This window comes from Solanum stenotomum, chromosome 2 (assembly GCF_019186545.1).
Source record: "Solanum stenotomum isolate F172 chromosome 2, ASM1918654v1, whole genome shotgun sequence".
NCBI classification, from domain to species: domain Eukaryota; kingdom Viridiplantae; phylum Streptophyta; class Magnoliopsida; order Solanales; family Solanaceae; genus Solanum; species Solanum stenotomum.
This window is the reverse complement of record NC_064283.1, coordinates 469,251-495,801: the sequence shown is the minus strand read 5'-3', so window position 1 is coordinate 495,801 and position 26,551 is coordinate 469,251. Positions and strand designations below refer to the sequence as shown.

Below are 26,551 nucleotides of genomic sequence, written 5' to 3'. Positions count from 1 at the left end.
GTTCCTTCCTTCTATTACGTAATTCATTGTCCTCATTTTTAAAAGATTCTAAATTCTTAACCAAATGAGAAAACTGAAAAATATTTTCTTCTGTATCGAGCCAACTTAAGTGATTATAATACATATATACTTGTTAAAATGAAGAAAAAAAGTTATCTTAAAAGCATTTGTATATAATCTAGACAAACACTATGAAAGGTCAAAAAGAAAGGTATGAACATGAAGATGAAGTGTGTTGGAGGATAAGAAAGAAACAACCGACGTGGTGGAATGCAATATATGAAACTTTCCTTCCTTCTGCTAGTTAAGTTATTGTCCTCATTTTTTAAAGATTCTACATTCTCAACCAACCGAACATGAGAAAATTAAAAAATATTTTCTTCTGTCCCACCCTAAATTATTATATTACATGTATACTTATTAAAAATGGATATACTTGCCCTTTCTTTGTAAGAGAGAGTGACCCAAGGGATAATAAAGACAAGAAAGTAATAAAGGCAAATCAATATTGACCTTAAGAATAGGATACATGATCACTCTAGAAATGGATCCAAAAAATTAAAAATATACAGACAAAAGGTGATACAATCATATCTATTTTGAAAAAAAAAAGTTTTTATTTTTTGAAAAAAAGTTAAAAATTATTATAGTGATAGATGGAATTCCTTTTTTCTGTTGATGTTGACTATCTCTAGTCTGAATACAGACAAATGCCAGCTTTTCTCATGATTACATAAGACCATTTCAAACTACCAACAGAGCTTAGTGGGCCCCTTAATGGGCCTTACTTATTGGGCCTTTGTTGGACTGGGCCTTGATGTACACAAGCCCACAATTCATAAAGATCTTTCGTAGAATTGATCGTATAACTAAAAGAACATTTGATTGATCTCCCTTTTGAGTTTCAATAGCTACGGTTCGTTGGAGCATTATAGCCTTGGTTTCCAATCACATTACCACTACCTGTTTTCTTAACGTGGAGAGGTGATCGATGCCCTCGATGATTGTGATTTCTCGTGGTATTTTTTGCTCGCGGTTTCAATTGGATCCCGTTACATTGTTCCAGACATTCCAAAATTTCTTCCATGGAAGGTCTATTTTTTGGATCAGGTTCAAGGCATTTTACTATAATTTCAGCTATTTGAAATGCAGCCTTTGATGGGTATTGGGCCTCCAGTCTTGGGTCCATTAATTTCCTTAGCTTCTTTTTGTCAGGTAACATGGGCTTGGCCCAATCTACTAAATTATGTTCTCCATTGGGCCTGTTAAGATCCAGTACTCTCCGGCCCGAAAGGATTTCGAGTAACACCACTCCGAACCCGTATACGTCACTCTTTACGTATAAATGACCTGCCAAAAATTAAGTGAATCATTGAGCAAGTTGAAAATCTTACAAGAGAACGTTAGACCACAATTTCAAATTTTGTAAGTTAAGGTTGAACTTGAACAGTATATGAATAAACATTAGAACTGAGTCTAGTGTTATTCGAAAGAATAATTTTTAAGAAACAATAGCTAAATGATGATTTTTGAAAAGGGACATTTACATAAATCAAACATAAGGTGTAGGAATCAAGACTTTTTCAATGAAGAAACAAAAAAAGATATATGATTCAATATTTTTTTAAGAATTAAAATATAAGGAATATAAAGACAAAAAGTAGCTGAACCAATTTATACTTAGCTTTGCCAGCTAATATTATTAAATAAATCATTTATGAGTTCACATTTAGGTTGAAATTTTCTCCAAGGACAAGGTCAATTTTGCAAATGTGTGAACATAGAAAAGTTTGGGCCAAGAATATAATTTTTTTCAAGAAGCCAATTTCCTTCCCCTCACTATCATCAATCAGATGAATACGTATTTTTTTATTCTTAATTAAAATTTCATATTCGAACTTAAAAATATTAATAAGACTATACCTTTCTTATTTAAATTTATATTTAACCAAATATCAATACAAATATCGAAATAAAGTAGTATAAATTACCAGTTGCCATGTACTCAGGTGCAGCATAGCCATAAGTACCAACAATTTTAGTGGTCACATGTGAGTCCCCATTTACTGGACCCATTTTTGCTAGTCCAAAATCTGAAAGCTTTGCATTATAGTCCTGTCACAATAATTGAAACCAACATTTTATCAGTAAAAATATTATCAAAGATAAGATCTACATATATTCTATTCTAAAAAAAAAGAATTACCGCGTCCAGTAAAATATTGGCAGCTTTAAAATCGCGGTAAATAACTTGTTTTTCTGTAGTGTGTAAGAAATCAAGTCCTTTTGCTGCTCCGATTGCTATTTTCAGCCTTGTATCCCATGACAATGCTTCCGCGCCTTCTTCTAATAAAATCGAACGTTTTTTTTATAATGTCAGTGTATATAAATTAAATCGAGTAATGAAAAAATAGAATAGTAAGGGGCTTACTTCTAAAAAGATGACTTTCTAAGCTTCCTTTCTGCATATGTTCATATACTAGAAGGAATGTTTTTTCTTCCCAACAATATCCAATTAATTTTACTAAATTTGGGTGACTAAATTTTCCCAAAAACTTTACTTCAGCCTGAAAAAACAAATATTAAATCATCAATTTTCTATAGAAAACAATAATATATTTTTATATATATAAATAGAAAACAAATTGAACTGTTGCATCGTTGATATTTTTATAATTTTACTATTTCAAATTAGAAAGTTGACTCAAAACGTTGATTTCAAGATATCTCAATCTAAGGCATAATAAATGAATGCAGTTCCAACCAGACTAACTTAAGTCTTTGAGTTGAGGTGTTGACAACATAGAACTAATCTACGATCAACAAGTTTTTCGAAAGTAAACGGAATAAAATTATTACTCTTAATTTATTTATTTTTACTTCAAATCAAAGAAAGAAGATCTATTTTTCTACGTAATTCATTAGTCAAACAACCAATTCCTTTTCCAAAGTCGTAGTAGATAGAATTTTTTCAACTTCTATCAATTGAATGCAAGTGTACAATGTAATATTTACTAGAGCCTTTTTTCTTGTGTTTGACTTAATAAATTTACCCTTTTTAAAGGTAGTGAATTTGACTTCTATTTTGACAAGAAAATATATAAATAAATAAATAACTATAGGTAATTATAGTAACATTAGTTAACTAGAAAAGGACATAAATAACTTGTAATAACATGTTAAATTATATTTATAGTGTAAAAATTCTTTTTACATTGTCAATACAAAGTTAAATACAAACACAAATAGACCTAGGTGATTACCTATAATTAGTGATTTATATATTTATTAGTAACCTGAAAAATAAAATAAATAACGATCTACACCAAGTTAAATTGCACAAATAGTACCGAGAAAGTGATTTACACTTTCATGAAATATATTATAGCAATGGTATATATTTGTGTGAGTTGTAATATTTCTTTTTCATGAATCAAATTTGATTAATATATTTTCCAGAAATTAATTGATTGTATGGAAACCCACGTGGATGCTTTTAATTTGAAAGAGTTAAACTATATTATCTTCTACATTTAATTAATTGATCTAATTATTAGACTCTCCTTTTTTTATTTCTCAGAGAAGTGACTAGTCAAATATTAGCTATGAGAAAAGAAAAAAAAAACATATTAAAAACCTAAAAAAGGTTTTGTAGATAATATTAAAAAATATCGAAGACTATCCGAGCTCATACTTTTTTTAAAAATCAATTTTAAAGGGATATATATATATATAATAATAGAGGCAAAATTCAACTCAAAGTTCATGCACTTAAGTTATTAGTCGTTTTTTTCTTTTTTGTTTCTAGGTTCTGACTTAATAATTTATACATGTTTAATATTTAGATCAAAATTTATGAATTTAACTAAACTCGTGATGATATATATGCTAGCTCCGCTTCTGTATAAAATATTTTATAATAATTATAATATAATAAAATCTAACTAAATTTTCAAATCAAGCACAAGTTTGACTTTGGAGGGGTCTATTTTGTTGGTTATATAAAATTTAATAGCTCTAGTGTTAGTGTTTGGTCTTATGGCACTCAATTGTCAATTTAATATTCCTAGCTTTCAATGAACTTAAAAAATGGGAGAATAAAAGAAAGTATATTCTGATCAACATTATTGCCTCTTCATGAATAAAAAATTCATGGACCACCAAAGAGTGTAATGCGATGGATTCGACTTAACATCAATTTTATCAAAAATACTTCTAAACACAATTTAGCTATAAAGGGTATATATTTACGCAAATAACCAAAGGTCCTGCGTTTTGAGGTGGACATCAAATATACTCAGTCCTATACAACACTGACATTTTGGTGAAGTCGACATCACATATCATATCATATCATGACCTCTGCCCCCATCCCCCCCTCCCACCCACCACCAAACTCACACAATCATTATCATCCTTGAAAAACGCTTTACCCTATTTAGACGATCTACTCAACTAACAAATTTAAATTAGTCGTATCAGTAAGTTTCAGATATTATACTTAAAAGAAATACATGGAAAATCGAAGAGGATATATAGTAACCAACCTGCCATTCTTTAAGGCCTTGTTCACTATCAGGATTTGATTTTTTAACAGCAACAGGCATACCAACTCCAACTTTAGAAGGTGCAAATGTTTTATCATCGACCCATCCTTTAAATACTGTACCAAATCCTCCCTCTCCTAGCACCGTATCGGGCCGAAAATTTCGCGTTGCGCTCTTTAATTCCGCTAGCGTAAACATTTTTAAATTCGGCGTGATTATTTTTCCGCTAGCCGGAACTTCCACTTTCCTCGAATCACCGCCATCTCCGCTAGGCTGCGCCACCACATTCCTTGTGTTCCTTCCCGGAGATGTATTAATTGGTTTCTTCACGATCACTACCAAGGGATAAAAAATTAGAAAAATACTTCTTAGGAATTAATAGTCGTGAGTCAGAATTTTTAATACGAGGAACATAAACATAGAAAATTGGAAAATGAAACTTTTTTTATGGCACAATCAAATTAGGAAACAAAAAGGTACTTTTGAATAATCATGAGTCAGAATATTCATCAAAAGAAATATATTTAAGATATAAAATAGTAAACACTAAACACGCGAAGAAATTAATAAGATTCAACAACCAACGTAACATATATATATATTAGATGGTGTTTGATCAAGCATGGAGTTCAGATAATGAACGAAAACTTTTGACATATATATATACCAAAAGTACACTTAGAACTTGTGAATTTAAACATTTTGCGACTATAACAATAATATTAGAGATATTCTTTCTGAAACAAACTAATATACCTGAAGGAATACTATTAGAGTATTTGACAGTGGGAGGATGAACATCAACAGGTTTTGGCCAACAATTTCCCATTTTTTCTTTGTTCTTAAATTTCTCTTGTAAGTAATATTTTTGGGAGAAGTAGTTGTGTTGTTGCTACTAAATAATAAGAATAGTTGATAGTTTTCTTGTGGTTGTGGAGTACTGCATTAATTTCTTAGGAAGAGAGAAGGAAAGGAGGAGGAAAGATAGTTAGCCAAATGAAAAATGGGATAACCCCTTTTATATTCATATTGTATACAAAAACACAGAGACTATTATCACTTTGTTGTATTATTATTTTTATTTAAAAAAATATATTGTCACTTTATTTTAATCTATAGTTTAATTTGCTACCCACTCCTTTATTTCCTTGCCCAATAAGTTCTCTAACAACCTCTTTTGATTTTTGTGGCAATTTTCCAACTCTCTTCGCCTCTATGAGTAATTTGAATTCGCATTATGTAAGATTTATTAAAACATAAAATTCGTAAATAGAATGTCTTTTTTCAGTTTTTCTAATAGAAAATAGTATTGTCATGAAGTTTCAAATTCTCATAATTAAAACTTCAAAATATTATCGTGAATTAATTTTATTTGTATGATTACTATTTCTCGTCCATTTTGTTTAGTTTTATGATATTATTTTATAAAAGAAGTTCATTTTATACCTAAGAGATCTTCTTTTTTTCAATCCTATTACGGCTATGACTTGTTCTAGCCAACCAGACTTTGGATATCTTCTTGGACGTGATGGGATAATACACATATTGATTAATAATATTGTCAATGTAAATTAAATTTATTATATTTAAATTTAAGAGATCATTCATTTACGTTTAATTTTGACTTATGAAAATTAGTTAGTTGACTTCCAAAATATTGCACAGACACATTAAAATTGCTTTGCTTTGAAAAATTATTTTCTAGAACATAATATTAGTATTAAAACATTGTAGAACAAGAAAACAATAGTTTATATGATTTCAACAAGAAAATAATAAGACAAGATGCATGAAATTTAGGAGTTTTTTTTTTAAAATATTATTATTTCTTAAAAGAGGTGCGTTTAACTTTTTTAAAAATAAAATAATAAGAACAAGTCAACTATACCGCGTCACACACGTAGTAAATATGTACTAGAAGCATATCTTATTGTACTTTATAATATTAAAAAAATAAAGCAATACTCCTTTGAGATTTAAAAGAAAAAAATTGACTTTTTTAATCCAGAAAGTAAATTAAAAATTAGTCTACATTCTGACCAACTACAGGGGTCAAAAATATAATTATAACAAGATATATATAGATAATATTTAAGAGGCGAAAAGAAGGAGAGACGAACATATTTTAGTTATATACATTATCAACGTAATTTTGTATATCAATGTATCGAAATTTAAAGTGAAGATATTAGACTTCATAAATCTTCATCTCGACAAATATTCATTACACTTAAAATTTAACTTACATAAAGTAAAGTAGCGTACATTTTTTACACGATAAAAAGTAACTCGTTTTATTAGGTAATCTTCCTTATATTTCATATAATTATTAGTGCACTTTTTATGGCGATTTTATCTATAATTTATACTTTAATTTCAGGAAGTATTGCATTGGTGGAACAAGAGTTACAAATCGTTTTTTTTTTTTTAAAAAAAAAAAAAGATTTGTAAATTGAATTCCTAAAATGTTATCTGACATTCACAAGACACTAGGTTATCTCGATTAACTTAGAACACACATGAATTATATTTTACATATTTTTGGGATTCTCATAAAGATTACACGCTAGTAATTTTAATTTCAATTTGGAACCATAATTCTATGTCCTTGAATAAATCAATGATTGACTGATTTGTTTTCTCCTCACTATAAACCTTTGAATTCTTCCTAAAATAAATAGCGTACTGTTTGACTCTTTTGTGAGTATTAACTTTCGTTTTTCTCTTCCAATAAATAGAGTGCATTCTGAACGGAGGAAAATCTCAATTTTTTCATGTTTGGTTAGTCGTCTTTTTTCTTAAAAAATAATAATTAGGTTTCTTAAATTTAAGAAAAATGACTTCGCTAGTATAAAAGAGATTAAATAGGTTAAATATTGATTATGTTTTCCGCACCCTAGCTATAACATAACTCATCTTTATCCCACCTCTCTGTAGTCCCCAACCCCAAAAACGTACCCCCAATCTCACCTATCTGTCATAATATTTATCTAGATTATATATAAATGTATTTGGGATAATATTTTTAATTTACATATCAAACTCAAGTAAATAATAAGAAATTAACTTATATTTTCCTAAATAAACATTTTTCTTCGTATCAAACACACCCTTAATGGCATGTTTATTTTCCAAAATGTGATATAATCTTGTTTGGAGAAAAAAAAAATAGTGTCTACACCATTATAAATACTCTAATAATATGATATAGCCAATGAAAGAGATGGTATATTAAGATGAGAATTGGTTTATCAGACTCGGTCTATATATTGGGAATTTTTTTTTATATATAATTAGTCTATTTGGGACTTAATTTCATTTTCAATGGTTACATTATTTAATCTGGACCTACACATAAAAGCATAAAGTCTACTCTTCCCATTATTTACTTTTATTTTTGGCTTATATGTTATCCCCTACCCAAAATATGGGGCACATTTTGAAGACGTAATGAAACATGGAAATATACAATACACATGCATTGAGTAACACATACATGCTCAATAGGACGGAACTATCTTAAATAGTATATTCTTGTAATTTTCACATTTAGAACTCATTTACTCGAATCTGATATCAATGTTATTATTTTAAAATTTAAAATTCATAAAGTTTAATTCGTATCTTCACTTCTATACGTTTTGTCAATAGTTAATTAACTTAATAGGATTTGCATGAAGATGACAAAAACTCTTATTTTGATCATTGAAATATCTTATTAAGAGCGTGCATTTTTCATTGTTTAATATTCTTCTGCTTATTAATCTTCATAAATTTAATGAATTTTTACTCCTATAAACTACATCATTAGTTACACGTGTAATTAATTAGGAAACAAAAGCTACCAAACATCTTTGATTAAGTCAAGATTAAATATACTTAATGAGATACTACGAGAACCAAAGTTATGATTTACTAATATTAAGGGGTTTATTACAAGTGAGATAATATGGATATAAAATTATAGCAAAATTCAAACTTGACTAAATCCTTATATTATTTTTGCTAATTTGGAGATTTTTAATAAGTTAAAACTATACCTTTGACCTATTAAAAAAGATTTTATCTATTTTGTCAACCAATTTTTGCCTCTTTCTTCTGGGAAAAGATTGATTACTTTTCAAATAGCATATTTTTTTTAAAAGAAAATTCCAAACCAACATTCAAAGAATAGCTAATAATCATCTTATTCTTAATTAAAAATCTCAAATTTGAACTTTGGATATGAAATAACTTTTAAAGTTTACTCCTTTCGATATTATAAAAGTCTTTTCAAGATAAATCCAAATTTAATCGGACCTTATTAAACAAACTTTTTCACATGGTTGGCTCACATTTTGACAACTTTTAGAATGAGACATGTCGAAGAAGTTGTCAACGTTAACAAACAAATTAATGTTTTTTTTTGGGGAAAAATTGGAGTGCTATTTTCACATTCTTGGAATTTCATGTGTAATCAATGACGCAAACATTTGATGATCAATTTCATATTATTCAACAACAAAAAAAGCGTTAAATCATTATTTTTAAACAAAGTTTTCTCTTTTACTATTTTTTCTTGTTTTTATTAAACTTTTTCTCAGACAGACATGTTTCACAATAGGCATATTTTTCCAACATTTTGACTTTTATGGCTAGAGAAATACTCCCTCCGTCTCTAATTACTATCCATTTTTGAATTGACACACCTATTAAGAAAACAATTATTGACATAGTGAGTTTACCATTTTACTCCAATTAATTATGAAATAAATGAATTAAAAACTTAAGGTTTTCAAGAAGTTCTACATTTTTTAAAGTAATTAATTGAGGGTATAGTAGGCAAATTTTTTTTGGTCCTTTCTAGATTTGTCAAAATGGACAAGTAATTAGGAACAGAGGGAGTACTAATTATGCAGAATATTTTCTTTATTAGTTACGTTATCATGTCTTTTCACTTTTATATCTTTTTATTTCAGACTTCTCTATATCTTTCATTTTTATTTCGAGGTGAGATCTAGTGTGTATCATTTTCAGACCTTATAATTACGTATAATCGTACACGGAATATGTTATTATTATTGTTGTTAGGTTAAATGATTGCAAATTAATCAGGCAAGTTGATCTGATAATATTGTAGCTTTATAATAAACAATTTCTATATATGCCAAAATAAAGCGTGAAACACTTTTTAAACATAAAAAGGAAGACAAGAAAAGATAGTACTCCTATTTTATATGAATATTATTTATTTCAATCAATGGGAATTGAACGACTCAAACAAATATAAATATTAGAGAAAATAAAGATAATAAAGTTGAGAAAGATGGAAAATTGTGAAATATAAATTCATATTTAAATTTAAAAGTCGGCAGCTAGAGGAACTTTCTTAGAAAAAGAGAAAAATGTGAATAGGTTGACTCTGTAAAACTATGGACTAAATTAGATGTATCACTTTTTAATCTTGGATATATGAGCTGTATTAAACTCAAATCAATATAAAATAATAATTAGTAGAGGATATTTCTTTTTTAATAGTCCTTAATTATGACCTTATCGAAGTCTTATGTGATAAGAAAGTATCGTCCAAGATTAAAAATAAGAATTATACTAAATTTATTGTTATTAATATTATAATAATCCTTATGCGAGCAAAATTAAATATTTCGAGATTTTAATATGAATACCACATACGAAGATCCATGTTTTTATGTTCACTTATGATTGATTGGTTTTTCATGTCATCTCATACAATTGTCATTGATATTATTCATTGGTATCATTGATATTCCATTCTATATTACTAGCTACATTTAACTTTTAAATAATAGAGTATGTAAAAAACTATTCTAGACTATCATTAGTATATCATGTGAATTATAATATTGCACTCTTCCATATTAATAGCGTAATTCAACGATTTAACTTGTTTAATCTATGTGAGCTTACTCATATTGTCGGTTTTAAGCTTAAATGAAGAAAAAGTTCCATAGGCCACTAATGTAGTTCTAACCTTCAACAAAAATTACATTGTATATTTGAAATATTATGTGTTTACTTTTCATAGTTTTAACCCCGCTTAGTGAAAATTCTGGCTTCCACCATTGGCCCCGACCATAAACTTTTGTTTTAAAATATCAAAATAATGTGAAACAAGACTCAATCTTGACCAATGTTACAGCCAAAGATACAGGAAGAGGAGAAGTCTGCATTTTTCTTGCTTCATTGACTCTAGGAAACATCATCTGAAACACCAAAAAGTTTGTAGTCTTTTTATCAAACTTGTTATGATAGCAAAAGAAGAAAATTAGACATGTGTGGACAAAGTCAGGTGAGAAAACAAATAGCCATTTTATCTCTCCATCTACTACAACTTGCATCTGTTCATATAAGTCCATAATTAGCAAACTAGTCTCACATGCAGGTACCCCGTCAAGCTTGCAGTGTGCACAAGCTGGCGCAAACACCGCAGTTGTTAAAAAGGAAAAAAGAGGCAGTAGAGTAAACATTCCTTGACTTCAAGAGTAAAACAGAACAAGATAAACCCCCAACAAAAGGAAGACAGAAAAACTAGTTGAACACATAAAAGGTTGTTGCACAACTTTCTGCCCCCATCAAGAGAAGAGATAAAACTAGTCTTTCTATTACAATTTCCGGTCCACGATCGCGTTTCGTATTTCAAGGCATATAAATTACAGATTGAAATGATCATCCTGTAGGCATCTTGACATATATATTCACATATCAACTTCAAAGTTTGTATAATAAACGAGAACTTCCTCAATCCACACCAACCAAACAGGAGAAGAAAGAAAATATGTAGACAAGAGACGCGTAAAAGAATGTTTCTAAACTATCTCCATCAACCTACCTTTGGCGAATCCAACACACTTAAACGGTCAGATATATGTAACTAACTTTCGCTTAGAACAAAATCCTAATAGCAGTATTTTGTTAACATTTTGTGCACCTTCTTTACAGTTCATCATAATCAGCGGAAGCGCATTGCATGTGAGATGTCTTCTTACCTCAATACTCCTCAGCAGTTCTCATCATGACCTTTAGCAATTTGATGTGGACAAGCTTTAACACGGAGCAGATCTATATTCAAAAGTTTGTTTTCTTGAACTGACGTTTAATTATCCTTGTGATGATGTGTTTGCTTTACAGTTTGTGAACCACCTCCTTGCGAATCAGAGCTTTCTGCTTGTGAAACAAGATAGTCAAGTGCGACAACAATATCACTGATGATGGGGCGAAAACTGGCTTGCTCCTGGATACACATTGCAGTAATTGCAACTGCATGGTGCAAAGAGCGCACGGAAAACTGACCATTCAACAAAGGATCAACCATATGAACAAACTTCCTCCGGTCCTTAAGGAAAGGACGAGACTGCAACCAAAAGAAGAATTTCTCAGATCAAGAAGCACATAAAGATAATAACATCTGTTACTTTTAAAGTTAGTAAGATCTAAAGTTCCATCAACGAGCTATTATTGCAGTTGAGATGACGGCTGACTGACAAAGCAATCTGCACAGTAACTAAAACAAAAAAAATACAACAATCGAAGTACAAAAACCGGTAAATAATCTATACTGGAATCAGGTTGTGATCCAATCTGCTAACAAGCTCAACATGTAAATTTTGGAAGAGAATTAACAAAGATTGGTTGGTAAATGTGCAACAGCTTAGTTCAAATACATGAAACATGGCAATGAACAAGAAATTACGGTTATCTATTGAATATAGATTGTAAAATCTGAAAACCATAGTGCAAACTATTTGAGCAGGAACTATAAGTAGACGGAAATTAATATGCAGGCACACCAGATAATATAAACTCACCCAAACAACAAGGTTCTGTTCTCCAGCCTCTTTAGAGTTGTCATAAGCCTTTCGCCCTGTTATTAACTCCAACAGTACAACACCTAAACTATAAATGTCAGATTTCAGAGTCAATTTTCCACTCATGGCATACTCAGGGGCACAGTATCCATAGGTTCCCATCACTCGCGTCGAAACATGGGTGTTTTCGCCGACAGGTCCCAATTTTGCAAGTCCAAAATCTGACAGTTTTGGGTTGAAATCATTGTCCAACAATATGTTTGAAGATTTCAAATCACGGTATATGACAGGGGGATTCGCTTCGCAATGAAGATATTCAAGTCCATGAGCTGCACCAGAAGCAATTTTAAGTCTCGTGCTCCAACTCAGTGGCTTCTTTCCTCGTTCTAAATCTACAATATCAATAGTAACATACTGTTCAGAGTACTGCACTATCAAGCAAGATAACTACAAAAATTAAAAGAAAATACTACTTGATTATAAGGAAATTACATAAAAATTATCCATCACTCAAAACAAAATACTAATACAAGCACACAGATAGGACATGAGCTTGAACAGCACCTTCCACTACAGTAACCAATGAGAGCAATCCTGAAGATATAATACAGGTAATCTCAATTTCACATTTGACATCTTGTGAAAGCAAAAGCTAATGTCGTGTTATTAGCCATAACAGCACTAGAATGCAGTTGAAAATATGAAGAATCTTTCACAAACATAGGATCACGACTCATGATTCAACATCTTTGAAGCAAGTGGAAGAAAAATAGCTTGACTAACAAAACTTGGATAAACAAAGCAGTGAAATCAAACAGGAATATTACTTGTGGAAAGAAATTAAATTACCAAAAAGATGATTCTCCAGGCTACCCATTGGCATGAACTCATAAACCAAGAGCCTTTGGTCTCCATCAGTGCAGTATCCGATCAAGTTGACAAGATTTTTGTGATGTAATAAACTCAACATGAGAACCTCCACAATGAACTCCTGGTGTCCTTGAAGACCGTCAAGATTAAGTTGTTTGATTGCAACAACCTGTTTACAAGATCAAAACACATGAGGAACAATAAAAGGCCATCAAGTGCAGCCTATCATTGAAATTTTTCATCTTTTTAGGACGTAGCATTCAAATTTTCATCTATGCAAAACATTCTCCTCCCCTGTTTCTTTTGGACAGGTATAATGACAAACAATAAACCTTTTCAAGGAATAGAAAGTTAGCAATGTATGAAAATCAAAAGCCAAAATGCTTGCGGAAATAGAAAACTTGCCAGGCCTGATTCAAGGCGGCCCTTGTACACACTTCCAAAACCGCCTTCGCCAAGAAGATTAGCTTCTCTGAAATTCTGGGTTGCTAAGGCAAGTTCTTTGAAGGTGAAACTGCGCGCAACATTACCCTTCTGGTTGTTGCTTTCCCCGCTTTTCCCTCCTAAAGAACGTCCTTTTCTACCTTTCCCTAAACATGAACAAAAACCATAATTCAATAAAATGAACTAAAGCATCACATGATCAAACTCCCCATCTCCCAAATGCAACTCAAATCTCAGACATTACTAACAACATAAAGTATATAACAACCCTTACAGTTCTAGAATCACAAAAAAAGGAACAGATTTTAACATACATACACTACATTGTGTGACAGCCAAAAAAAGTACTCCCTTCGTTTCAATTTATTTGTCTTACTGTACTTTCTAATCTGTTTCAAGAAAAATGTCTCTTTCCTTTTCATTTCGAACAATTCTTTAATTCTAACTATTCACATGACATGTTTAAAAGCACAAGATTCAAAAGTATTCATTACTTCCTTAAACTCCTTGTCAAGTCAAAAACAGACAAACAAATTAAAACGGAGTAATGATAAACAAAAATTATACAATAACAGTAGTTCCTACATTGTATCAAAAGCTAAAAATTGAATCTTCTATCTAAGTAGATAACAACAAAGGAAAATCTAAGAAGCAAACCTGAAGATTTGATGGATCTTGAACCCATATCTTCATCAAAATCTCTTACATCTTTTCGATTAAACTTCATGCAAGAAAAGCAACCCATTTTTTTCTTCATAAGCTTTTTTAGCCAATTTTACTTCACAACCAAACACAGATTTTTCAAAAACCACAAAACCCCACCTCAAACTCCTGCTAAAATTACTATATAGGAGCTCCAAAATGAACAAAACAGTTAAAAGAACAAAAAAAAACAAGAAAAGAAAGGATTTTTGGAGCTCAGAAGAAAGAAGAACCAAAAGGGTCGATTCCTTTTCCTTCTAGATATGTAAAAACCTAATTATTCTATCAAGAAAAATAAATATTAGAGAAAAAAGATTGAAGCTTTCACATTCATAGATCTGCAAATACAATAAAGACAACCAAACAAATATAAATAAAGTAAAAAAAATTAAAAATATTATTAAGAAATTACATTGAACCAAAAATGGGTCCTAAATAGTATTTGATAATATCTTCTATGACTTAAAAGTCAGTTCAAAACACAGGAGAAAAAAGGAAAAATCTCAACTTTTTAAACAATCCTAAATTAAATAAGTTACCAAAACTAAACCAAGCTAAAAAACAACACTAAACCAAAAATGGGTCCTAAATATTTGTCATCTTCAAGAATCCTATGAACAAATAAAGTTAAAAAATATCAAAAAAATTCCTAAATTCAGACAAAATTCTTCCAGCTCCTCATTCAACGCCAGCTTTAACGGTAATCCTTCTTTACCACCCACCCACCAAAAAATTTAATTTTTTTTTAAAAAAATTAATCTTTTTTATATGAGGCTTTTTGGTTATGAATTTAAAGTGGGAAAAATTTAATTAAAGCAAAAGATGAAAAATTGGGGCATTAAAGCTCACTCTTGATTATAGTTGCAGGTCGTTTTCAATGGCAAAGCATTTAAACGTTTGGGTGAGGGAAGTGAAAATGAAATGACGAACTTACCCTCCTTCATTGGTCTATTTTTTCATCAATTACCGACAACTGTTGCGACAAAATTGATTTATTTGTCTAATTTTGATAATATAAATGGAAACATGTTATATATGAAAAATTATAATTAAAAAATTATCGAAAAAAAATATTATTTGCAAAAGGAGTTATTCACTGACGAATATGTTTTTTTAAAAATAGTTTGGAATAATAATAACAATAAGGAATATATAAATATGATATAGAAACGCGTTAGCGCCGTTATAGATTCTGCATGGAATTTTGGGCCCCTAGTATTTAGGTGGAGATGGGACCATACTTTATATTTTATTCAATTGGAATATATTACCTTTAAATTTTTATTTTGATGTTTCTGATATATTTAATTTTGAAAGGTTTTACTTGTTTTGAAGTGAATGTCGTCGTTTTATTTGTATAAGATATGGTTAAGATTGTTTACGTATTTATTTCTGAATATATTAGTGTTGTTGTAGATATATTTGACTTAAGATTTTCTCTTATCTTAAAAGTTGGTGTAGAACAAGAATTGAATAAAATACTTATTAGAAGATGAAAAAAAAATTAGTTTATAAGAATGTGTTTTTAAAAAATTACTTCAATTTTAATATGAAATGATCACAATTTTACTTAATAATTGGATCCGAGAGTGAAACCATCATCATATATATAAAAAAAACATAAACTATATAGCGAGATCACTATCCAGAAAAGTCAAAAGGAAAGAAAAATGTCACATAATTATAAGAATTTCATGGTGCACCATACTTGGACATCACTATTATTAGTATATGTCCATTTTTCGAAGTCGATAAAATTTGTAAATTTTACATATTAAGAAGGTAGCTTAAATGATGATCTCAAAATCGGATATGTGTACACTTCGGCCCATATAATTGTTTAGAGGTGATATGGTGCAAAGATGGGCCTTAGTAAGCCCATATCTATATAATTTGGTTTTGATCTTTGAGCCTTTATGTTGAAAGGAGTGAGCTAATTGGGCCTCTAGATATTGGTCTACAACATGGATAAGGCCCATCTAAGAAAGTTGACAAATCTAACCATGGCCCAATGCTAAGTTTTTTTAAAATATTGTTATTAATATTCACTTCAATCAAACTAATGCTTTGAGTTAAATTTGCTTGATTTAGTGTAAACAATACAACAAACAATATCATATTAGGTGTAATTTTGTAATTGACGTTTGAAAAGGGTAAGATATAATAATGTAATGGACTGAGTTGTCAAATTTTTTCAAATATCAAACCAAATCATTTTGTACATGTAATGTTGGGATGATTTGGTTCTGTTTGACTTCTTTTTTTTTTGTTAAAACCAGACCTAATCAATTATGATCAAATCAAATCGTTAAATTATATTTATTTATTTTTCGGATTATCGAGTTGGTTTATTTGAAGTATAATTACATTGAAAAACCAAAAGTCTAGCTAGACTTGAGGGGACCAAACTTTTTGTACAATCAAAGGATAAGATCCACTTTTGAGAGAGTGAAGTGAACTACTAGGCAGAAAAAAGAGAGCTAAAAAGTCTAAAATTAACTCCTACAAGTTAGCATAAAGTTTGTAGGAATTTGCAACTTTATGTACAATTGAAGTACCTCCCCCATAATGCATGGTATTGTTCTTGACTTCTTTCTATCACAAAACCATATTCTTTGCATATATCACATGGTAGATCAAATACTCCCTTCCATATCAAATTATTTGTCGTATTCACTAAAAATAGTTGTTTTGGATTATGCGAGCATTTCTACTTCTAGACCTAACTCATATATTTCTCTTTCATTTATTGTTCTATGAGTTTCTCATTTTTTTCTCGATTTATTGAGTTTTAAGATGATGTATATACTATATTAGAGACGGATTCAATATTTTACCGTGAATATAGAGTATTACTATATCCATTATCTCACGTTTCATGTTTCTTATATTAAAGAAGACATTTCCATGTTTCATGTGACTTAATATTTATCATACCAAAATAATTAATTTTAGGATCTAATTAAGTAGCAGTAGTAGTAATAAAGAGACAATTCCATAATGGGAATCACTATAGTTTAAAGTTTAAATATAGGCTTAATTATAATAGGGGCGGCGCACACTAGTTAATTGTACCACCCCAAAAAAAAGGAAAATATAACATGATTCCATATTTCCATTAATGAAAAATTAGTAACATTAATCTTGTAAATTCCATTGAGAAGAACCAATAAAGATACATCAACTTACTCTAAAAGAATCAAAAGAACAAACAAACTAAGAGAAGCTATAAGAATAAAAGAAAAACTATTTTACTATGTTGCATTCAATCATGTTAAATTCTAATGTCACAATTAGTGAAGCTTGTTATAATAACAACTCAATTCACTATTAATATTGGTCAACTATTTTGAACCTATGTCTACACAACTTTTAAAACACATGATTTGAAATGACTTAATTCAGCCAAGGCATTTGATACTTTGATGGAGCAAAAAACTCGACTATAGACCATGTATGTGTCAAATCTTTTAAACCATTATCATATACCTCACAAAACTTGCTCTTCCAACCTATAGGCTCAACAGGACTATACCCTAATCCTGGAGTCCGATCATTCGAACCAAGGTTCGATGGTTTAGTCCAATCGACAACATAAGTTGACACCCTCCTCCTAAACTTAGCCTTAAACTCAGGCCAAGCTTGAAACTTGTAATGGTTCACCACCATTTCGAAAACATTCAATTTCTTCACATTGTACCCCGTCTTCAATTTGAAATGATGAATCACGTTGAGCAAAGAGTTGTCCACGGCAGACAGTAACACTATAGACTTGTGTCGATTCTCTGTTCTCCTCCTACAATTGTATCCTTGTATCACACCTTTCGTTGGATGTTCCTTTTGATTCGATGGTCCGAATTCATAACAAGGGATGCTAATTTGTGCAACATTGTCCTCTTCTTCTAAATTTGGTAACATAGAAGGTAACAATGATTTTGATGGTTGAGTTAAATTAGACCATGATGGAGAATATACAAATTCATCAACATCAATATACATCATCCATGAACATGAATCCTTTGCAAAAATAACACTATGGGAAAAACCACCTTCTTGAGTTTTTGGCCATAGCCAAAAATGAGTTTTCACATCATAGCCTTCTTCAACTAGCTCATTAACAATTGTGGCTAAATTATCATCACTTCCATTATCATATAGTATAAATTTTTCAACTCCAATTCTTGAATGATACAAAATCCATTCTCTTAAGAATTTAGCCACATTATACACCATTGTACAAGCACATAACTTAGCCTTTTTTTGGCTAGAAATTATACGTGGCGGCGTATAATAGGTTATGGTAGGGACCACTTCCGGAGTGGGCCCCGCAATTTCAATTGAAACTTTGATCGGCTCTTTCCCGGCTAAATTATCCGGCGGTTTGCACCGGAAAACTTCTTGTACTGAGCTCGTCACGGCGGTTCTCACGGCGTCACCGAAAATGCAAGTGAGTTCTGCCGGTTTACGATCGATGCCTCGGCGTTTATTCAACCCTTTAACGAATAAAACGACGTCGTTATCAGTTGTGAGAGAATCATAGACGAGAAAAGTCCACCTTAACAGCTCCGGCGATGGTGAATTCCGGTAATAAGCATTTACAGAAGAACCCCTTAATCTGGGTTGCTTAAAAGGCAAACTCCGACGAGCCCTTTTTGGGAAATCACACTTGAGCACCGACCTCGCCGGAAATGGAAGCTCTGCTGCAGGAACCGCCGGAGTTCCCTCTCCGGTATCAAAAACACAGTAAAAATCAGATTGGTGAAAACGGGGGTAATCAATGATGACGTAGATTTCCCAATCAGGCATGAGAATTGAAACAGACGGAATAGGAAACGACGAAAAGGGGAAATTTTCATGAAGAACTAAATTGGCTATGGAGGAAGTTACAGTGGTCGGATAAAATTGATCGGAGAAAACAACAGAGAAATCATTTCGAAGAAAATGGAGATAGAGAGTAACGAAGAAGACGAGGAAAGTAAAAATGTAAAGAAAATTGCAACGAATTAATTTTCCGGCCATTAAAATGGTGGAATTTCAATTGAAGAAGAAAGGAGGAGATTTAGCCTTTTTATAATTGAAGAATTTAATTTGATGAACTTTAGTATGTAGTAAGTTACCAACATTCTGTTTTACTATAAAGTTGATATAAAAAGGATAGTGGCTGCTATAAGTAGTAATTTTGTTATTGATAATATTGATTTGGAATAGTAATAATTGAATGTTTAAGCATTAGGATTGAAATTATGGTCTATGTAATATTTATTAGTGCAATTCTTAAATTAAAACTGAAAATTTAGTTGGTCAATGAATGAAACATAATAAATCTTGAAATTTATTGTTAGATGCTTGTAATAATGTTTATTAGAGATTAGTAATATCATTTCTTTTTACCCCTCCGTGGAAGCTTCCACCTTTTTGCTCTCTTGGAACCTTGAGGGGCATTTCACCCGAGCAACCTCGATCGGAAACTCTCCTACTTTTTCGCTCCTTTGGAGTCTCGAAGGGTGTTTATCATCGTAGCAACTTCTCTATGGAAGCTCATGCCTTTTTCCCCCCTTGGTGCCTTGAGGATCTCCGAGCAACTTCCTCGAATGCTCCCACCTTTTTGCTACCTTGGTGCCTCGAGGGGTGTTTATCATCTGAGTAACTTTCTCTTGTCTAGTAATATCATTTTGCAAACAAAAAGTCATAATTTTGGGTTTAGTTATTCTACTGACTTTTTGAAAACAGTATCTCTACAAAAATGCATTCCAGTGAAATCACACTACGTACGAGAACTATTATTTTGAGTAACATGATTCAAGAAATGAGAACAATAAAATGAAAAGGTCCATCTTTTTCTTTAGGAACAAATTTCATATGGAAAGCTAATAATGTATGCCCTGATGGAAAGAAGATTATTGTTGTCACAAATTACAGAATATATATATTCTGCAGTTGGATAAACAAGTCAATGATCACTTGTTCTATTTTTGGATCAAGGGTTCAAATTTTCAAATCTTACATAAGAAAATGCCCATCTTTACTCTAAGAATTTGAAAACATAATTTGTACAAACTTTTCTCCTTAAGTTCCTAATACAATGAAGCCCTGAATTTCAGGTAACTGTCAATCATAGAAACCTGTGTTCTATCTCGTTCGAGAACAACAGTGCTTGGTAAAAATTAGAGTTGTACTGCTAAATCTGACTGCCGCGAGGATCCAATCTATAAACTAGCACTAGGAGAGCCCGACGTCTGGACTTGTACATTCAGGTCAGGTGGAACTGACACTCTACTCCTCTGCTGAATCGAAGATGCATGCCCTGATTCACCGAGAAGCCTCACATTCTGTTCTGTACAAAAATCAGGATTTTTACCTTGTGATAATGAATTTCCAGAATACAATGTTGTCCAGCTTTCTAATAGCTTATTTTCTGCTGAAGCAACATTGTTTGAAAGTGCAGGATGAAATGGATTCTCTCTTCCACGAAGCATCTCCCCAAGTACCTGATTAGGCCTAGATGCTTCTTGTAGGCCTGACTGTCCTTTAGATGCAGAAAACCTTGACATCTCCACCTGGGGTGACGACTCATGCCTAAACATGCCATTGAAATCGTTTCTTGGTTGAAGGAAAGCTTTCTGTGGAGCTGGGGTAGACACAGGATTCACCCACGAAAAACCCCCATCTCCAGAATCCTGTCTGGTAAGCTCGTTTTGACTATTCAATCTCTTGAAAGCTTGAAAGATTTCAGCAGAAGGCTTGCACATGACAGCAGAACTTGATCCAAGAGGTGTTGGTGCTACAGGTCTACTAGAATGGGGATCAGCTATCGAATTATCTAGTAACTTTTGGATCTCTGTTGGACAAGCGGATGGCTCTATTGGCCCTCCATCTTCTCCCACCCATCCAGGACCAAACTTTACTCCGGGAGGCAAAATATTTTCTAACATTTTAGAAGCCACTTTCCAAACAACAGGCCCAAGATTTGCAGCAAATCTGGCAAGGCTTCTTGCATAAGCATGCTGCTCCACGTGGACACCTACCTGTAATAGAGTCAAATGACATTTTTAGTCTGGGTAAAACAAAAACTAATGTAACATCTCTGTAAACACATAAAAAAGTTTTTGTGTTGGTAGACAGTTTTAAGGGGTGTGGGAGAAGGACGGAGATGACGACAAACAAAAGAACGATAAGAGATCTGGTAGGGAACTGGTCATCTCCAGTTGTTTGACTTATCCAGACATGTTCTATGTGGTAAACTAAATATGGAAATGTAAATTATATAAAAGTCCATGTAGAATTGGACAAACAAAGTGGGACAGTATGTATAAGACAAAATTGGACACACTTTTCTTGATTTTAAGAAAAGCAATACATTGGTTAGTTCTCATTTAAATTTTTCTAAATTATCAATTTAATAATAACAGATAGAAATGTGTAATTCAATGAAAGACCAAAGCCAAGTATTCCCTAGTCTGTGACTGTCAAGAAAACATAAAAATAAGAAAAGTAGTAGTGTAAGTTTTTAGTACATACAGTCATTAACTGCTTCATATCACGATCAGTATTCCACAGGACAGATGACTCCTTATAAGAAGCTGAAGGATGGAACTGTTGGTATGTGTCACGCCTGTTCTCATTAATAGAAAAATGTTTCTTTCCATACTTCATGTCAGCCTTCAAGATATTAGCTGTAAGCAACAAGGTAATTAGTCGTTTTTATCTTTAAAAAAGTTGAAGAGAATTGAACATGGTGTTAGGTTCAAACCTGGAAACTCATTATTCCAATCAGTTGACCAATCAAAGTAGTTTTCACCATTACGCGAGTGATTGGCAAAAGATGTATCAGTAGTAGAAAGCATAGGTCCCCTTCTTAGATTATAAGAATTAGATCCAATAGCTTTGTCATCTCCACTAGCAAGAGTAGCACCTGAAGAATGCTCAGGGACAACACGGTCTATTGGTGAATTTTCAACAGACTTTTTGAGGTTTTTGCTTGGAGGACGGCCTCTACGAACTACCTTAGGTTGTGGTGCACCATCCTCTCCTTCATGCCTCAAGTTTTCAAAATCTCTTCTCACCAGATCTTGAATGGATCGTGCCTACAGTAGGAAGTGTTAAGGATATTCGGAAACAATGAAAGACAAGAAAAGGAGTAGAGAGATGCTAAACAAACCTGTCGATAGTAAACTGTGTCTGCGGCATTATACTGCATTGCATTTGAACATATCAAGAAAACATCAGCCTGCATAAATCATAATAGTGTCAGTGATATCAACATTATATTCAATTGTTTATACTCCAACAATAATTTTTGAGAGGTGGGAACATGAACAAAATCCCCTTCTACTGACCAATATCACACCCAAATAATATATAGAAGAGATAGACAAATCACAAATGAACATATGAAGCAAGAAATATGAAAAGATCTCGTTATAAATTCAACAAACTTTACTCTATCTAGTGAATTTATTTGTAAAACAACATAACTTTTCAAATCCTCAAAACTTTCAATGTCGAGACATGTGTATATAGTGCCATCTTCTCTTGGCCTTCATTATAACTTTTATAAGGGTACAATTTTATTGATGTGTAGCATTAAGAATGTGCTGGTGTATTTTTACATCTTAGGAATACTTTTTTTGCTTTGCTTTTTATTCCACTAGGTACCTCTTTATCTATTCTAGCACAAGCTGATATTAACAAATTGGCCACCTTAAGGAACCATCAAAGAGAAGAATATTTGCTGACAACGTAGAGTATACCATTCACCAGCAAGCAAGTGCCAAATGTAGACTGCAAAATATTAGATACAGTTTGACTTCTTCAGCAAGAACCAACTCACGAGGCTAAAGATGAAAGTACATGAATTTCAAATAATGAAAGAGATCAATAAGAATTGGACTCCCAAAGATTAAGTCAAATGATTTTACATAAAAAGCTGATCACACCAAGAAACAAGACAAACTAAACAAAGAGAGAAAAAGAAACAAGTCCATTGAGCTTCAGAATGAGGAGGACGAGAGACCCGCTCACGACAATAAGAAGAAGCAGTGGTTCGAATCCACATCGTGACCTTTAGTGCACAAGTCGTCGAATCCCTTAATTTGGGGCAGGAGTCTCGACGACAAGTCGTGCCTGCAGTTGTTCATGCACAACTTAAGAAGGGGGTGCTAATATTGTAATTTCCTAGTGGAAGAGAATACTGTTAAACACTAGACTTGACCATCAAAATCCAAAAAGAAGTATTTCTATGGTATCTTTAGGAAAACTCACCTAGCCCTCCATCTTCTCCTATTACAAATGTAAAATATGCCAACTATTTTCACTGTTCTCTAAACTTAAACATTTCAGATATTTTTCTTAAAACAGCACAACATCAAACTGGTAAACGTAATGCAATATTCTTTGATCTTTCTTTAGCTACTACACTGTTTTTTTTATTTTTAACAAATTCTCCAACCATTTATAACTGAATCAAATTATACTAACAGGAAAGTTAAAGGTGATGTTCTCAACTCAAACTGCAAATGTAAGTACTTCAAATCAATCGATAATGAAAGGTGTCACCCAAACTGAATCCATAACAATCCAAATACAAGCAATAGTGCTACAAAGTTCAGCTTGGCAAATCTTTAACTGACCTCCAACTCTTCCAGGTTTGAGTAGAGCCCTCCATCAAGTTTCTTTCTTAAGGTTCCAAAATCCATCGGATGCTTTATAATCTCATGATAATCAGGTAGCTGCAAGGAAATTATTTCAACATCTACAGATGATATAGTTACAATTCAACACGATTCGACACCTTTAGAAATGTACCTCATTCGAATCAACGGGATCAGAGAATACACCATAAGTGTCCTTCCTGCATTTAAGTAAAAAAAAACCAATGCTCAAGTATACAATATGAAACCAAAAGAAACAACCCAAGTACATGAAATAAATAATACTATCCATAGAGAAAAGGAAAAAAACATACTTTTGAAGTCTGTCAAGAATGAACACCAATATTTTTTTGTCTGGCAAAGGTGTTGTGGGTCCAGACACCAATGGGGATTCTGTCCCGAATAAACATCAGCAAATTAAATTCATAAAAAAATGAATTTTTACTAGGAAATTCCAACAATTATTTTTTCTTTTTCTGTCAATTTCGAGAATGTTAAAAGGGATTAGATTGTAACCATGCTGAGCGTCTGTCACTGTCAAAGGTCTTTCTTCCTGTAAATTTAACACAACATACATATTCTTAGCACAATTATTATAAAACTTAAATTAAGTCGGTACCTAAAAGATACATTAAAAATGAAAGTTACAGTAAAGGGTATCTTTGAAGCTGATAATGGAGCAAAATGTCTCCACAAAAAGACACATCAAGTACAACTACTACTAACTGAAAAAAGACCAATCTTTCAACTCTCTCAACAAGTGAGAAGAAGAAGAAGAAGTATATATATACAAAGAAAGTACCCAAATTCATTTTTTTATATAAAATAAGGAAAAATCAAGTCTTTATGTAAAAATGTAGACAGAGTAAAAAAGCAAACAGGGAGATCTTGAAAAAAGGGGCGTGAGGTTAGGTGCCACAAGCAATAAAAAAGAAGAACCATCTTCTTCCTATTTTTTTCCATAAATAGAAATACATTGAATTATCTCGCTTTAATTTTAATTTTGAATAAATTAAATTCCCCTTCAAAAAACAAATTGGGGGAAAATCACCACCGAAATTCAAGATACATCACCTGCTCAGAAACACCGTCGCCGGAGCTGATTTTCATTGTTTGAACCGACGCCTGGTGATTATCGCCTAATTCAGATTCTGATTCGGCAGCAGAAGATGAATTCTCCAAATGTTGGTTCTGATTCTGATTCGGTAAACGAACAAAGAGCTTGACTTTCTTTTGTTTCCTCTCATCCTCATCTTCGTCTTCTTTTTCCGACTCAAAATTAGAGTTCCGGCGAGAAGAATGACGACCAACAGAAGGCTCATTATTATTAATGATTTCCCTTTTTCTGAGATCTGCCAAAGATGGTCTTCCTTTCTTCTTCTTTCCCTTCATCTCCATGGCTATGGCTACTGTTTCTCTTGTTGTTTTTGTTACTTTACCCATCAAACAATTTCTTCTTACTACTTTTTTCTCTCTCTCTACACTAACTAATTTTTTATTTTTTATTTTTTATTTTTGTTTGTTTTGTTATAATTTAAAATATTTTTGAAGGTAAAGCGTGAATGAGGCGTTACATTAATACGACAAAACAATTGTTCACTCACGCGTAGTGAGCATGGTATGGTATAATACGGTATTTAAAAAATTTCATACTGTAATTTCAGTATTTGATATCTAAAGTACTATACCATTATATTAAATTAGTTTGGTATGGTTCAGTATATATAATTTCGATATTTACGATATGATATTCGGTAACCATAATTTATTTGTCTTTACGATATGATATTCGATATATACCACCATATCATGTTCACCCCTACTCACGCGTGTTATAACTCGTGACTCCTCATAATGCCTTGTTTGTTTTTTTTTTCTTTTTACCAACCCAACTGCAAAAACAATGGAGTCGGAAGATAGAGTGTACATAAATTTTACTTTTTTTTGGATATAATATGTTACCTTTGATAGAGCATCGATTTAAAAAATACTATATGTTTTAAAGTAAACTAAAAAAAAATGAAAATAAAGAAATTGTGACAAAATAGAAATCATGTTAATATATAAGTACCGATTACGCATTAACAAAAAAAATTATAGATAATATAAGACATTTAAAAGATAAGAAATTACATGATCAATACTACGATTACTAGTATTTATTATAAGAATCTATATTTGATTCGTAAGAAACAAAACAAAAAATTGGAAATTTTGGGATATTCCTAATAATTATGTTAAACATTCATTTGCTTATAGGAATGAGAAGTATAATTTAAATTATTTATAAATGTAGAGATGAAATACATATTTTAGAAGTAGAAAGTGAAGTCACATTAGCTAAAACGAGGGAAATGTTTTTTATGTGTATATTATATAATATGATAATTTATTTCTATTTTATGATTTAAAGTGTGTGTTTTGAAGTTGAAGTGGGCCTAAGATGTAGATAATTTAGAGTTATAGGCTCCTACTTTTAAGATACGAGAATAATAGATAAAAATGTTATTCA

The 26,551-nt window shown here is 31.6% G+C and overlaps 4 protein-coding genes across 5 annotated transcripts; all 4 read right to left on the bottom strand.

Annotated features, from left to right (window-relative positions):
- Positions 1-493: 493 nt before the first annotated feature.
- On the bottom strand, positions 494-5,533 carry LOC125856555 (probable serine/threonine-protein kinase PIX13). 2 transcript variants are annotated; one of them, XM_049536123.1, is made up of 6 exons: positions 5,304-5,533; positions 4,548-4,882; positions 2,432-2,567; positions 2,207-2,346; positions 1,992-2,115; positions 494-1,350 (listed from the first exon to the last, which is right to left on the bottom strand). In XM_049536123.1, exons 1-6 carry the CDS (start codon positions 5,374-5,376, stop codon positions 905-907), a joined length of 1,254 nt encoding a protein of 417 aa, XP_049392080.1. In that variant the 5' UTR covers positions 5,377-5,533; the 3' UTR covers positions 494-904. The 2 variants fall into 2 exon arrangements, with proteins under 2 accessions (XP_049392080.1, XP_049392081.1); XM_049536124.1 differs by having other exon boundaries at positions 2,207-2,343.
- A 5,618-nt stretch (positions 5,534-11,151) lies between these two features.
- Positions 11,152-15,124, bottom strand: LOC125855588 (probable serine/threonine-protein kinase PBL21). The gene is made up of 5 exons (XM_049535328.1): positions 14,345-15,124; positions 13,649-13,833; positions 13,223-13,412; positions 12,374-12,765; positions 11,152-11,919 (listed from the first exon to the last, which is right to left on the bottom strand). The coding sequence occupies exons 1-5, from the start codon at positions 14,442-14,444 to the stop codon at positions 11,662-11,664; spliced, it is 1,125 nt and encodes a 374-aa protein (XP_049391285.1). The 5' UTR covers positions 14,445-15,124; the 3' UTR covers positions 11,152-11,661.
- A 2,661-nt stretch (positions 15,125-17,785) lies between these two features.
- LOC125854586 (glycosyltransferase family 92 protein RCOM_0530710-like) lies at positions 17,786-19,408 on the bottom strand. Its single transcript, XM_049534165.1, has one exon. It carries the CDS (start codon positions 19,406-19,408, stop codon positions 17,786-17,788), a length of 1,623 nt encoding a protein of 540 aa, XP_049390122.1.
- An 874-nt stretch (positions 19,409-20,282) lies between these two features.
- LOC125856884 (uncharacterized) lies at positions 20,283-25,530 on the bottom strand. Its single transcript, XM_049536536.1, has 9 exons — positions 25,114-25,530; positions 24,556-24,592; positions 24,354-24,432; positions 24,194-24,239; positions 24,019-24,117; positions 22,548-22,616; positions 22,140-22,473; positions 21,908-22,062; positions 20,283-21,414 (listed from the first exon to the last, which is right to left on the bottom strand). The coding sequence occupies exons 1-9, from the start codon at positions 25,480-25,482 to the stop codon at positions 20,596-20,598; spliced, it is 2,007 nt and encodes a 668-aa protein (XP_049392493.1). The 5' UTR covers positions 25,483-25,530; the 3' UTR covers positions 20,283-20,595.
- Between the last annotated feature and the right edge of the window lie 1,021 nt (positions 25,531-26,551).